Genomic DNA, 13,741 nt, shown 5'->3' on the forward strand with positions numbered 1-13,741 from the left:
GGCTGAGGCTAGTGAGGGGAGCTATAAATGGCTCCCACAAGCCATTCTCCTGCAGCCAAGTGGCTCTGCAAGACTTGTAGGTTTTGATCGCTGCAGCTATGTGATGATGCCAAGAGGAGGGCAATGAAAGCACATTCCACATAGCAGTCTTAATCATTCACATGGTGGCTGAGAGGCTAGAAAGCAGCAGCATTTTAAAAGCTGAGATTCCTGTGAGCAGTACATTAAAGCCAAAGTTCAGTCCTACCCAGGTCCACGTGACACTGCCCTAGAGTCAGAAGATTTTTTTTCAAAGCCAATAGGAAAGAAGTTCCACTAGGTGACATTGAAGGTGATGAAGGAGTTGGCTATTTTCTGCTGGCGCCCTAGCTGCTCCGTCTCCCCCCATGGCTGGCCTGGGATCTGGCAGCTGGTGAAGGACCTGGCAGGAGGGGGCTCGCTGATGTGCGTCACTTCAGTCAGATCCGCCTCCAGGGTGCTGACAGTGTTGGTCACCTGTGCCACATGTACCTTATTGGCCACCTTCTTGTGCAAGAGGCAGTTGAAGATCTTCTTGAAGCCCTTGCGGAAATGCTTGGAGACCAGGGCATAAACGATGGGGTTGACGCAGGAGTTGGAGTACGAGATCAGGTGTGAGAGGATCCTGAGCACGTAGGTGGCGTGGTTGAGGGGAAAATAGCCGAACCAGACGCACAGGATGATCAGGTGATGGGGCAACCAGCAGAGACAGAAGAGGACAGCTACAATGATGATCATCCTGGTGACCTTGCGCTTGGCCTTCTTGGATTCGGACATGTCTTCAATAGGGTCCACGGATGTCCAGAGGTAACGGATAGTCCTCATGTAGGTGAGGCTAAGGATCAGCACTGGGATGACATAGCTGAAGATGAAGGTGCAGATGTCCATGATCTTGCGTTGGGGGATCTTCCAGATGGGATGGCAGACGGTCAGGTTGGCCATCTGGAACTCCTGGTAGTAACTGAGGTACGGGCCAGAGAAAATAAAGGAAAGACCCCAGATGAGGCAAATGGCCGTGAGTGCGTTCCTGGGAGTTCGGAGTTCTCTAGAATGCAAAGGGTATCTAATGGCCAAATACCTGCAAGGGAGAGAACAAAACAAAACGACAGTGCTATTTAAAACAGAGAAAACGTCATCAGGCCGGCTATGTGGGGAGAACACAAGGAGAAAAAGAATTAAAATGAAAAACTTTGCACTTCTAATGTAATTTCTCATTCAACTAATTGTCCCATTTCCAAGGGCTTGTCTCCACAGAACCTTTGTGCACGACACTCCAGGGTGTGAATCTGCAGTGCACTAGCCTGCCACACGCTAACTGGCCACACGGACCCTGTTGCCATGCACTAAAAGTTCCATGGTGTGCTTTGACATCTTGCTGTCTTAAACGTTGAGTGCGTGGTAGCTGGGTCCAAACAGACAATCAGTGCAAAGCTAGCTAGGACGCTGTAGAGTCACACCCTGGCCTGGTGACAAATCTCCAGGTAAACAACTTGCCTGACCAGGTAGAGGAGATGGTAACTCAAACTTTTCTTTGTCACTGATTTTCACCATGTCGTTTGCATTTTATATAATATAATATAATAATCCAAATCATTTTTAGAGTGTGATCTGAGTTTAAGGCTGAATTACGACTAGGAATCTGGTTTGAATTAAATGGCACCTACATCTTGGAAGCTGCCGTTTCCGAAATGTCAGAATCTCACTCACTCAACAGCTCGGTCACCTTGGATGGATCCCTAAGCTTATTCTCATGGATATCTTGGTTGCATCCAGAACAGAGCTAGAAAATAGGCTTCCTCAGTTTGGGATCCAACTGGAACAAAAGCCATAGGGTTGAAGGGATTTCAGTTTCTGAAATGCCATCATCCACAAAATCCAAAGGGACTTAAATTTGAACTTCTGGTTTTGCCCATCTCTGTATATGACAATTACATAGTAAAAGCAGCAAAGTCAAAGGGCCGTGCTTTCCGTGACTGGTGCTGCCTTGAAAATGCAGCTGCAAACATGCACATTTGTATCTGTGAATGCAGTGACCTGTTTTATGCACCTGCACCTGCTGTTGTTTGCAGGCACGTGTTGCTCTGGTCTTTTGACCATGTGGCTCTTTAAGAGATGTAAAATATTTATATCTCATCAGCTCCACATCCGTCAGAGAGTCTCCCTAGGGAATCGGCTCTGAAACAATGGTTGATGGTGCACCAGTGTATGGGCTGGAGAATCATTCTATTTGCCACAAACAGTCAGCTCTCTGATTTCTGCACCTGGCACTAAGTTCCTGGTTACCAACAGATCTGTCCTCGGGGAAAGAGCATGACCCATCACTTTTTCAGGAAGAAGAATTTCTCTTTCTCCATCAGGCAGAGGGAACAAGGGCCTGATTCCCCATTTCATTACTGCAATCTATGCTGGTGTAACTGACTTCAGAGGAGTTACACTGGCTTAAAACTGGAGTGATACAGGGCTAAGGTTTTTTCTTCATCACTATCAACTTCATTTCCACTGAAGCCACTGAGAGTTTTTGCCAGTGACTTTAATAGGAGCAGGACCTTCATCTAATAAAGATGCAGAGTTCCTGTTCTTTTCTCATGAAACAGGGCATGGTGCCGACCCTTGGCCACCTCCCGCACTGAAGCTTCATTTCAAAACAAGCTTGTGAAGTGCCAAGATGATGACATGTAATCAGCTGTCCTGTAGGTTACACATCTCCCCCTCCTCGCCCCCATCTCCACCTGGGCCCAATCCACAGAGGATGTGAGTTTGCTGCAGCTCCTAGCTCTCATGCAGAGTCCTTCAGCTCAAGCAGTAACAGCTCAGACTTTCAGCTCTGTTCCCCGGTGGGGGGGTTATTGGGGGGGTCATTACATGTGGTTGATGTACCATTTTAAAGGGTTTTTTTCATTGTTATTAACTGTAACCATAAATTAGTATAAATTAATGGACTTGCATTGCAAAGCCCATCAAAAACTTCCCAAAGTATATTCAGTCTTACCAGGGGCACAAAGACATCAGTTAGGATGATTATGTATAATGTTCTGCGGAGGACGCGCAAATAGCTATTGATATTCAGCCAGCAGTAGCTGGTCAATGGGAGGTCAGGGTACTAAGCTCATTGGAAGACTGAGATCTTACTGGTTAGAGTCATTTGCATATAGCTTTACCCTAATCCTGAGCAGCATGAATTTTAAAATGCACATGTAATTCACAGCAAGCTTTTTAAACATGCTTTTAGCATCCTCCTACGCCCACTAGTGAATTCCTCTTGATGGTTATTGCCTAGTAAACAGTCTCCAGCTAAAACATGAGAAAGATGCTAGTTAAAGAGGAACTGATCCATCAAAGTCCCAACTCCACAGCCCTTTTTCCTGAAGCCAGTGGGACTGTTTGCTGGAGTAAGGGTTGTTTTCTGATTGCAGGGTCAAGCCCAAACTCTACAGGCAGAGAGGGGGGGAGGGAGCAGGGAGGGCCCCCCCCCCCCCCCACGCGCCCGGCCCATGTTTCTGTTTTTCTGGCCCCCCCCGTTCTCCGGGCGGCTCCCGCGCGCTGCGGCAGCGGAGCCGGGCCCGGCCGGGACCGCGGGCCGAGGCATGACTGCTGCGGCGCGGCTGCAGCGCGGGGCCGGCGGGCTCGGGCTGACTGGGCGCGGGGCGGGGCGGCGGCGGCGCAAGAGACACCGCCGCACGCGCACCGCCGTCCGGGCCGGTCCGGTCGACCTGCGCCTGCGCATGCGCTCGAGCTCAACCAAAGCGCCCCAGGCCAGGTCGGCGGCGTCTCGGGTCGCCGCGCGCGGGGGCGGGGCCCCGCCCCGCGACCCCCCCCCCCGGAATTCTCTGGGCGGCCCTGTCTACAGGCATGGAAAATCCCCCAATTTTGCAGCCTTTGGATTCTCACTGGCAACCGGAGTTGCATTCATCAGGATCTAACCCAGATGTCGGCAACCTTTCAGAAGTGGTGTGCCGAGACTTCATTTATTCACTTTAATTTAAGGTTTTGCGTGCCAGTAATAAATTTTAACGTTTTTAGAAGGTCTCTTTCTATAAGTCTTCAATATATAACTAAACTATTGGTGTATGGAAAGTAAATAAGGTTTTTTAAATGTTGAAGCTTCATTTAAAATTAAATTAAAATGCAGAGCCCCCCTGGACCGGTGGCCAGGACCCGGGCAGTGTGAGTGCCACTGAAAATCAGCTCCCGTGCTGCCTTCTGCATGCGTGCCATAGGTTGCTGACCCCTGATTTAACCTTTCCTATATGGAGGAGGGGGAGGGGAGAAGAGTCATGAAATTTAAGTTTTCAGAGCTCTGTTTTTCAAGCATACTCTGTTTAAACTGATGTCTACTGAAACCAACTGACAGAAGCCTGCACACCCAGAAAAGGGTAAACTACCCTCTGCTTTGCGGTTGTAGAATTCATCCCATCCAGCTATTGCAGTGATAACCATCGAAATGCTAAGTGCTTGAAGTGTATGTCTATACTACAAGCACTACAGCAACAGCTGTGCCACTGGAATGCAGACACTCCAGCACCAGGAGGGTTTTTTTCCATCACAGTAGTAAATCCACCTGCTTGAGAGGTGGCAGCTGGGTCAACAGACGAATTCTTCCATTGACCTAGCTGTGTCTATACTAGGGCTTAGGTTGGCAAATCTATGTCTCTCGGGGGTGTGAATTTTTCACATCTCTGAGCAACAAAGCTAGGACAACCTACATTTTAGGTGTAGCTCAGACCTGTGTGTGTCATCCAAAAGGTTAATCCCCCAGGCTGAGTCACTGCAACATAATATTGATGCTCTTGTGGTGAGAAGAGAGCGCTACGGATGGCAAAAATTTCATAGCTTTTTTGCCTTGCAAAATTTTGCTAAAGAATTGTTGCCATTTCATACCATTTCACCCCTTACGTTTTGGGTCTGATTCTGCAAAGAGCTGAGTGCCTCCTGTGAGGTTCTGGGCACCTTCCACTCCCATATGAGAAGACATTGATTAAGTCCCTGGTTTAGTACATTACTAACAGTGAGTGTTGAATCTAACTAGCTTGAGTCAAATGCAAGACTGGAACTGAAATATATTGAGTGGCAGGATTTGACAAGGGAGAGGTGCCTCAGAAAAGGGAAAGACATGCTTTGATCCATTTTGTACCACTCTGAGGGCATTTTATGCCAACTTCATTTCTGGAATCCTTAGTCTTGGACTGACTTGATTATTGTATCAGAAGACTGGCACCGAAATACTGTGAAGAAAGGCACATTGAAAATGTCTTGAAAGATGAGATTACTGAGAGATAGCAAACAAGAGGGTGTTAGTTTCCTTCAATCTCATTCACAGCTCCCACTCTTTTTCCCTCTGGAAACTATCATCAGAAACAACGGGAACAAGATGATCACACAGTGCGAAGATTTAAATTGTAGTGTAGTAATCTCCCAATTATACATCAAACTCCTGTGGCCTCTGTTCTCTTTTCACATAGTTCTCAGTAGCTTTACACTGGTGTAACTCCACTGGCATCAATAGAGTTACTCCTGATTTTACATTGGTGGGAGAGGAGAATCAGGCCCTTCACCCACTTTAATTATATACGTAGGCTTGGACGGATTCGCTTTTTATCCATAAATGTCGGCAAACATTGATTTCACCACTGTACATACACAAACTGATGAAAAAATACTTCCATTGATAATAATCAAAATATACAGAGAGGCGAAGTAAGAAAAATGCTGCTTGAGAACATATTAGGGTTTGATGTAAGGCTATTTACTTTCTCCATATCCACACGTAATGTTGACAATTTGGGTTACAAAGCTTTTATATTTTGAATCTCAAAGTCTGTCACTAAATAACTGTCTGCCGTCCGTCTGATTTCCCACAACCGTGAACATTTAAATTGATTAAAAATAGAAAAAATGCTTACAAATAAACAGCGATCTTATTTATACAAAATTATACAAAAGTAAAAACTGAATTCTGCCAAGCCGAAATATACATGCCCTCCTATGGCTCCTTAGGTGACAAGTGGCTGCTGCATATCCTTAAAAGCAATTATTCATTGCAAAACAAATAAGACATAAAAAATAAAATACACTTTTGTGAAAGGCAAAGAAAAGACAACTTTCTGCCTAGCTTCTGTTATAAGGGCCTGCCAAGAGTTTGCAAAAAGGGCTTTTGGCATCTTTCTAGTTGGCTCTTAAAATCCAAAGATCTTGCCGGTTTGAAGTACCCTGAATGCCGAGTACTTTTGACTTTAAATAGAAAATATTCTAATAGAAAAGCTTCAAGAGCCACGGTTACCTTTCTCGCTGCAAATTAATTACTTCTCAGCCTCTTGAATGCTGAATTGGTGGTAGAGACCAGCAGGAGGAAATCACAATTACAAATGTCAAACGCTGCAGGCTGCCTTCATTAGGGACAATTCCAGTTCCAAACCTCGCTGTTGGACGTGACAGTTTTAATTGAAATCTAGCATTCATTTTATTGTCAGATGCCCCCGGGCCAGCCTAGAATCGTCACCCTGTGTTTTAATAATAATTAATAATAATAATATTCAATCATGTATGTTAGAGAGCAATGTTCTTTCAAGTAATGCAAATAAAAGGTGTTGGTGAGTGGAAATGTTTAACTATAATAACTCTTTTAAAAAAGATTTACCTACTTTGCCATTTATCAAATGCTATTTACAAAGCAGGTGTGATTTCTGTACTTCCTCAAATGAGCTAGGGGCTGCTGCTTGCATTATGCCATCTATTTCTAAGCCTCTATGCCAAGATCACAGACAGTCGTAGCTTGTTTCTCTCTCTGGTTTTGATAACCTGTCCACCTTATCTCCCAAAGCCTTGAGTTAAAACAATCCGGGGCAGATTTTGATCTCACTTACATCAGCATAAATCTAGACTGGCTCCAGTGAACTGAATAGCTTTTCTCCACATGTATGTCGGTGTACATGAGATCAGAATCTAGCTGCCAGTTTCTTTTGAAATCCTTTCCCCAGCCTCCTGTTGTTCCCATACGTCTCCCAGCAATTGTCCTTTAGCAATTCTAGACACTGAAAACTTTCTGATCATTTAGGGCCGGATTGTGAACCCATTCCTTACACTAGTGAGCAGTTACATGCACACGTAACCTCATTGTCAGGTAAGTAAATGCTTATCGGTAGGCATAAGGGATTCACGCTCTGACCCTCAGGACTATCTCTGCTGTTAGCTTTACACCAGCATTCTCTTGTTGTCTGCTCTTAAAAAGCAGCCCTGGCAATGCCACCAGGAGACTCATGGAGGTTTCAGAAGTGAACACTTCCTTTAAATTCTTCAGTTTAATTAACACGCTCCCTTATTTATCAAGCTACTACTCACTGTGCATGAGCAAGCTTGCTCTTTTCGTGCCCTGCTTTCCTTGGGGATGGGGATGTCTCCACTGTAGCTTCTCTAGGGGAGAGAGACCTGTTTCATGCTAATATTGCCCTTTGGTTTTCATGTGGTTTGACCTGCATACGTCACCCATTTACCCATCGCTGTATCTCTCTGTGGCCCGCAGAGAAAATCACCCTGGTGTGACTTGATGTCACAGGTATGTCTTCACTGCAAAAACAAAAGGTGTGTTTGTACGTTGAGTTAAAATCTGAGCGAAGACCAGGCCGTTGTCGTTTTCACGTGGGTGACCCGGTCAAGTTAAAGGCCATGTCTGTGCAAAAAAGGTGGCGGGGGACAGTGTTCATTATCCTGCTGTAAAATCTTAGTGGAAATAAGGCACCTGTAGCTCACCCCCGACCATGTCTCACCTCACCTGCTTTCCCTCACAGGAAAATCTACAGGTGCCGTGTCTTCACTAGGATTTTACAGCAGGCTGGCTAATGTACCTTCGTTATCCTGAGGTAAAAAACCAACTCTTTGGCAGTGGAGACAAAGCCTATATAGTCACATTGGTGCAAACCCACAACACAGGCCTGGTTGGCACCTAAAATGTAGGTCAACCTTGCTACGTCTCTAAGGGGTGTGAAAAACTCATACCTCTGAGAGACATTAGTAAACTGACCTAAGCCCCAGTGTAGACAGCACTAGAATTCTTCCATCAACTAGCTACTGCCTCTCAGGGAGTGGATTAACTACAGCCAGAGAAAAACTCCTCCTCTCACTGTAGGGAGTGTCTACACTGCAGCGGCGTGGCTATGTCACTGTAGCATCTGGAACGGAGACATCTCCATAGATCCGATGGGCTGATGTAAAACTGAGTTTATGCTGGTTCTGTTTAGTTCAGTAACTAATCTCTCAGCTCTTGAAAAAGGATTTTAGGCCATGTCTACACTACAGCAGCACTGCAGTTGGGCCACCGTAGTGCTGTAGTGTAGATGCTTCCTACATCAACAGCAGGTGTTTTTCCAGCGATGTAGTTAATCTGCCTCTGCCAGAGGTGGTAGCTAGAATTCTTCCATTGACCTATCTGCCTTCACACAGGGGGTTAGGCCAACCTAGGGCATAAATTTTTTCACAGCCCTGAGGGACCTAGCTAGGTCCATCTAATCTTTAAGTGTGTAGACTGGGCCTAACTGAACTCTGCTTAAACCACACCATTTTCCATTGATGTCCCTCCTTCTCTTTCACTGAAAAACCTCCTGGCCCCTCTGGGGAGCTGAGTCAAGGGAAAGCAGTCGTGCTTCTCCCTTCACTCACACTGATGTAGTGCCACTCCTGTCAATGGACCCACTCTGGATTTCCTCCGGGGGGGAGTGGGAAGAGACTTTGGCCCTGCATGTGGACCATGATTTGGGTGGTGACGCTGAACTCTGCCAGCCAGGCTGAGCACTCCAAAGCAAAGTGCTGCTCGTTTCATCTGTCCCTCTCCTGCAGCCATGGGAATGCCTTGGGGTCCTCGGCCCCATGCCCCTAGTGAATTCATCTACTTTGTTGACAGCTCAGATGTCTAAGGGTGCCTAATCCCCCCCACTCTCGGCTTCTGTCTCTGCAGAGCACAGTCCCATTTCCTCTAAGCTGCCTCTTTCCACCACGTATGCGAAGACCCCAGAGGCTTGCACATTGCCTTCGACAGCTGGGGCTCTGCAACTTTCAGGAACGCACCACCCTGCAAGAAGCGGTGTGAGCCTTCTGTCCCACAGGGGAGCTCGCCTCCTGCCCCCACACTGCTCCCCTCTGCTAGCCCTTCCAATGCAGCTGCTGCAGCTGCTAGTTCCCTCCTGCTCCAGAGTTCCTGGGCCCTCCAGCTCTCCCTGGTAACTTATGGGCAGAGCGGGAGAGGTTCTGCCTGGCTGGCAAGTAACCAAGGAAAGTTAATGAGAGTTATTTGCCAAGGAGGGGCTGAAAGGAGGGCAGCCCCCCTGCTGCCCTGGCCTCTCCGCTTTCCTACCTGTCCAGGGAGACGGTGGCGAGGGTGAAGCTGCTGGCGTACATGGTCAGGTAGATGAAGAAGTGCACGGCTTTGCACAGGAAGGGCCCGAAGACCCAGCCCTCCAGGGTGTAGATGGTGGCTTGGAAGGGCACGCAGCAGACGATGAAGCACAGGTCGGCCACGCCCAGGTTGAGGATGAAGAGGTTGGTGGTGTTATTCACCTGCCCGTTCCGCAGCAGCACGGCCAGCACCAGCGAGTTGCCCACCGTGCCCAGCAGGAAGATGAGCGCGTACACCAGCGGGATGAGCACGGACTCGGGCTGCCAGCCGGCCTCGCCGCCGGACGCGTTGAGCGGGGCGAGCGAGCTGTTCATCGCCGCGGTGAGCCCGGCTCCTCCCCAGACCCAGCTGTTCAGCGAGGGACACTCAGGCCGGGGGTAGCGTGGGGCGCCTGGCTCGCTGTCATCCTCCGGGCACTCTCAGCTCCAACCCCTGCCCCGATGTGCGACGCGCCGCGGAGTCTGGCTTAGTTCGCGGGGTTAGTCGCAGCCCAAGTTGCTCCGGAGTTGTTCGCGCCCTCGCTCTTCTGCTGCTCGGCTGCTCGCCGGGCTCCGAAGCGTTTTCCGAGCCCCGCTCGCCGCCTGCTGCCTCTCTCGCTGGAGAGCATCGCGGCGGTGTCTTGAAAGGGATCGGGGGAGGAGAGAGCAAACTTCTTGGCAGTTTTTATTTATTTATTTATCGGTCTCCTCCCTCCTTGGAGCCCGGCGCTCTGTGCGCTCGGCATACCGGGGGAAAATATATAGATCCGAGCCAGGCTCCGGTTTCCCTGGAGACAAATACCTGAAATACAATTAACAGTGTCTATGGAAACCTAAGGCTCGCCTCCTGGCCGCCCCCAGAACCCTGGTCTGTTCCTTCGTGCCTAAACATCAGGGGGGTCCAGAGGTTCCCCACGTGCCTCTGTGAGGGGCAAAGGCTGCCTGCTTTAGTTCTCCCCCGAGGAAAACTGGTGGGTAAAGGGTAATAACGTCCCTAGTCCAACATAACGCCTCCTGTAACTCCCGCAGGCGGAAGGTAGCTGTCCCAGGCAGGCTGGCGTTCTGCGTCTGCACAGAGCTGTTCTGACACGTGTCAGAACTCTGCGCGGAGCTCGTGTGGAACAGGCTCTGGGGCCTGGATCCAACAGAGCGCCTAGGTGCTGGACTATTTTTTTTTCTATGACCTCCTTAGCTCCTTTCTTCTGAGCCAGCAGAGGCAAATCCTAGAGTCCTCTGTCCTTCCACCTTGAAGTCAGTGGGTGTTTGCAGGAGTGAAGGAAAGACTGCAGGAGCTGGATGGAATATCAGAGAAATATTAAGCGAATAATAGCTGACCAGTTTTTCTATGGTTATTTCTTTTATTGTGGTAGCATCTCCAGGTCTCCTGAGGGCTGCATTGTGCTGGCGACTGCACACACAGAAGATGGTCCCTGCATCAAAACGATCTATTTTGGCTTTCAGGTTGCAGAAGAGTTGTTGGCTTGATCATCTTTTGAGCAATAAAGAAGAAATCCAGCCGCAATTGAAACAAACCCTTAACATCTGTCCTCTCAACCAGCTACAAAATTGCATTTTTTCCCCTCGGTGCCTTTCCAAATTATTTTCTTATCGTCGTAGAATGCCATCAATTCTTTGAGTATGTTTCACTTAGCTGATGTTCGCTTGGCTGAAATATACTCGCTGATAGTTTCCACTTCGCACCCAATGATATCAACGGGTTTTATGAGCATGAACGAAGTAAGCCTCACAGCAACCCTGTGAGGTACTGTGCACATTGGGTAAATTGAGGCACAGAGCAATGACGTGTCTTACATCCGACGAAGTGGGTATTCACCCACGAAAGCTCATGCTCCAATACGTCTGTTAGTCTATAAGGTGCCACAGGACTCTTTGCTGCTTTTGCTACTGCGAATGTGTTCTGTAATTGATGAGATGATAAACTGTTAAGAAATGTTTTTGACTCATCAGGCATTTCTTGTTGTCACAGATATTTTCTATAATAATGACTTGGTTGGAAATATCTTTAGTTTATCAGCCATGTAAACTTGTAATTGGGTGGTGGGGAGAGGAATTTCGCTCTCTCTCTCTCTTTGTATACACCTGTGGTATATAAGGGACTGAGGTTTTGAAAGTTCAGAGTGAACCCAGCTGCAGAGATGCTTCTCCAGCATCAGTTTGGTAACGTATAACCTTCATTTCTGTATTGAGCGGTGTTAATCTTTGACTAATAATCTTTGATTAATAAATTCCTATTGAGCCTGGAGTCAGCTAGAGTCTTATTAAGAATCAAAATTGCACCCTAACAGCTATCAAAGATGATAGCACTTTTCCACTAAAAAGCAAGGAAGAGGAAAACCACTCTGGGAGAAAAGCTATCGATTTGCAAAAGAGCCTTGCAGCATGGAACTGCCTGAGCCCCCGGCTTCAGAAATGGACAGCTGCCACTAGACAATGCAAGACCGACATCCTATTGAAAACAAGAGAAAAGGAGGGTGGTTAAGGCCCTGGGCTGGGACTCAGGAGATCTGTGTTCAGTTCCCAACTCAACCACAGGCTTTCTGTATGACCTTGGGCAAGTCACTCAGTCTCTCAGTGCCTCCTTGTCCATCTGTAAAATGGGAACAATACTTAATCTCCTCTATTTAGACTATTTCTCACTATGTGTCTGTACAGTAACTGACACAATGCAGCCCTGATCTACTAGTAGTAATTACTACTACTACTACTACCACCATGTGCTACTGTAATATAAATAATAACCCCCTTTCCCATTGTAAAGCCTGTTCCTAGACACTGATAGTTTGTTGTATTGATTTTGCTGCCCTCTCTGTTCTTTTTTAGGCTATTGCAAGTGTAAATTGACTTGCATGGGTTCTTTTCTTTACCATTTGCAGTTATGTGTACACACATTGAGATCTTTTTCAAAGTTTCTTTACAAATGTTTGTGCAAATTGAGCGCTGGATTGATGGTACTGCAGACCGAAGTCTTTCTTTGTATAGATCCTGACCCTGGGAAGAATCACCTCTTGGAGCGAGAAGAAAATTAATTCTCCTTAACCTGTTCAGTCCTTGATCCCTCAGTGGAGCTGTAAAAAAAACCCCACCATTGGTAATGCAAATTCTTACCCATGGGGACCTGAATTGAAACCACCAAAGTAATTTTGCCTAGGACAGCTAGCAGCCCTCACATGGTAGAACAACTTTGGGGCACTTCCAAGCTGGGTTTGTAGACTCAGTTCCCCATTTCCTTGCACCTTCTATCCCTGTATCCCATGCACGACCCAGTAGCTCCCCCAACAATGCACTGTTGCCAAGTCACATCATATCCCCTCTTTCAGCCCCCAACTGCCCCAGAGGATGAAAAAGGTGCAGGTTTCCAGATGGAATCTGTGCAATGAGCCAACTGGTGACAGTTTTATCCTTAGGATTTACAGAATCCAGAGCAGATTCAAAGCCCCTGGCAAATGTAAGCACTTTAAGTATCAAGAGGGAGATGGCATGGTAGAAATGTGCTTGAGCTAAATACCACTAATTCTTTATCATTAGAGTGAACTCCCTTGACAGAAGACTAGAGAGGATGCTTGTGCTGTGCGTATCTCATTTGCAATGTAATAGACTTCAGCTGCCTTAATGAGACATATCTGAATGAAAACAGCAATCATTTGTAAAAAGGTGTGTTATCTGAGTCAAATCCCACCTCTCTGCTTGAAATGAACATCACTTTAAAAACATGTTTGGTAAAGAAATCTCCTTCGATGCTGTGAGCCTCATCTCAAAGTTACGAGCAGGTGGAAACACACTGAATATTAAAAAGAAGATTAAAGTCAAACACTTAAAATGGAAAGAAAAGATGCAAATTGTGATTTTTCACTGAGGCCCTCATGTCCCCAAGAGGGCACAAGAGCTCCAAGAAAATCAGATATAAATGAGCCTAATTTAGCCCTCTGGAGGAGTAAAAGAATTGCAATATAAACTGCTGATTACATTGGTTTATCACATCAGCATCCTGTGCAAATATCCTGCTAGGACATAAACAGAGGCAGAAGCCTCCAAGCTTTGGATTACAATACCTGCTCGTTTTATTAGAGTTGGAGCACTAATGACATCTATTTGAACTGTATTATTATTTTTAATGATTATTAAATTAATTAACAAGAGTTGATATTTATTAATAACTATATTGCAGTAGTGTCTGGAGACTCCTGGGGGCCCTAATGTGCAAGGGGTGGTACAAACACATACAATGTCATGGCAAAAGTTGCCCAAGCATTTCCATTCTAAGCCTCTTGTTTTCAGTTGCTTATGATTTTCTAAAACTTTCAGCTGTGATGCTGAAATTTTCCAGGGTTGGCCAGGTGAATTT

The 13,741-nt window shown here is 46.8% G+C and overlaps 1 protein-coding gene across 1 annotated transcript; it reads right to left on the reverse strand.

Moving 5' to 3' along the window:
• Positions 1 to 315: 315 nt before the first annotated feature.
• On the reverse strand, positions 316 to 9,714 carry GALR2 (galanin receptor 2). The gene is made up of 2 exons (XM_039501920.1): positions 9,359 to 9,714; positions 316 to 1,096 (listed from the first exon to the last, which is right to left on the reverse strand). Exons 1-2 carry the CDS (start codon positions 9,712 to 9,714, stop codon positions 316 to 318), a joined length of 1,137 nt encoding a protein of 378 aa, XP_039357854.1.
• Between the last annotated feature and the right edge of the window lie 4,027 nt (positions 9,715 to 13,741).

Source organism: Mauremys reevesii, linkage group 15 (assembly GCF_016161935.1).
Source record: "Mauremys reevesii isolate NIE-2019 linkage group 15, ASM1616193v1, whole genome shotgun sequence".
Classification (NCBI taxonomy): Eukaryota; Metazoa; Chordata; order Testudines; family Geoemydidae; genus Mauremys; species Mauremys reevesii.

Bases quoted from the DNA above. Each gene is read 5' to 3' on its own strand.
- GALR2 (XM_039501920.1), bottom strand. From the start codon at position 9,714: ATGAACAGCTCGCTCGCCCCGCTCAACGCGTCCGGCGGCGAGGCCGGC. The intron at 1,097-9,358 runs GTAGGAAAGCGG...TCTCCCTTGCAG, and splicing joins GCCACCGTCTCCCTGGACAG to GTATTTGGCCATTAGATACC.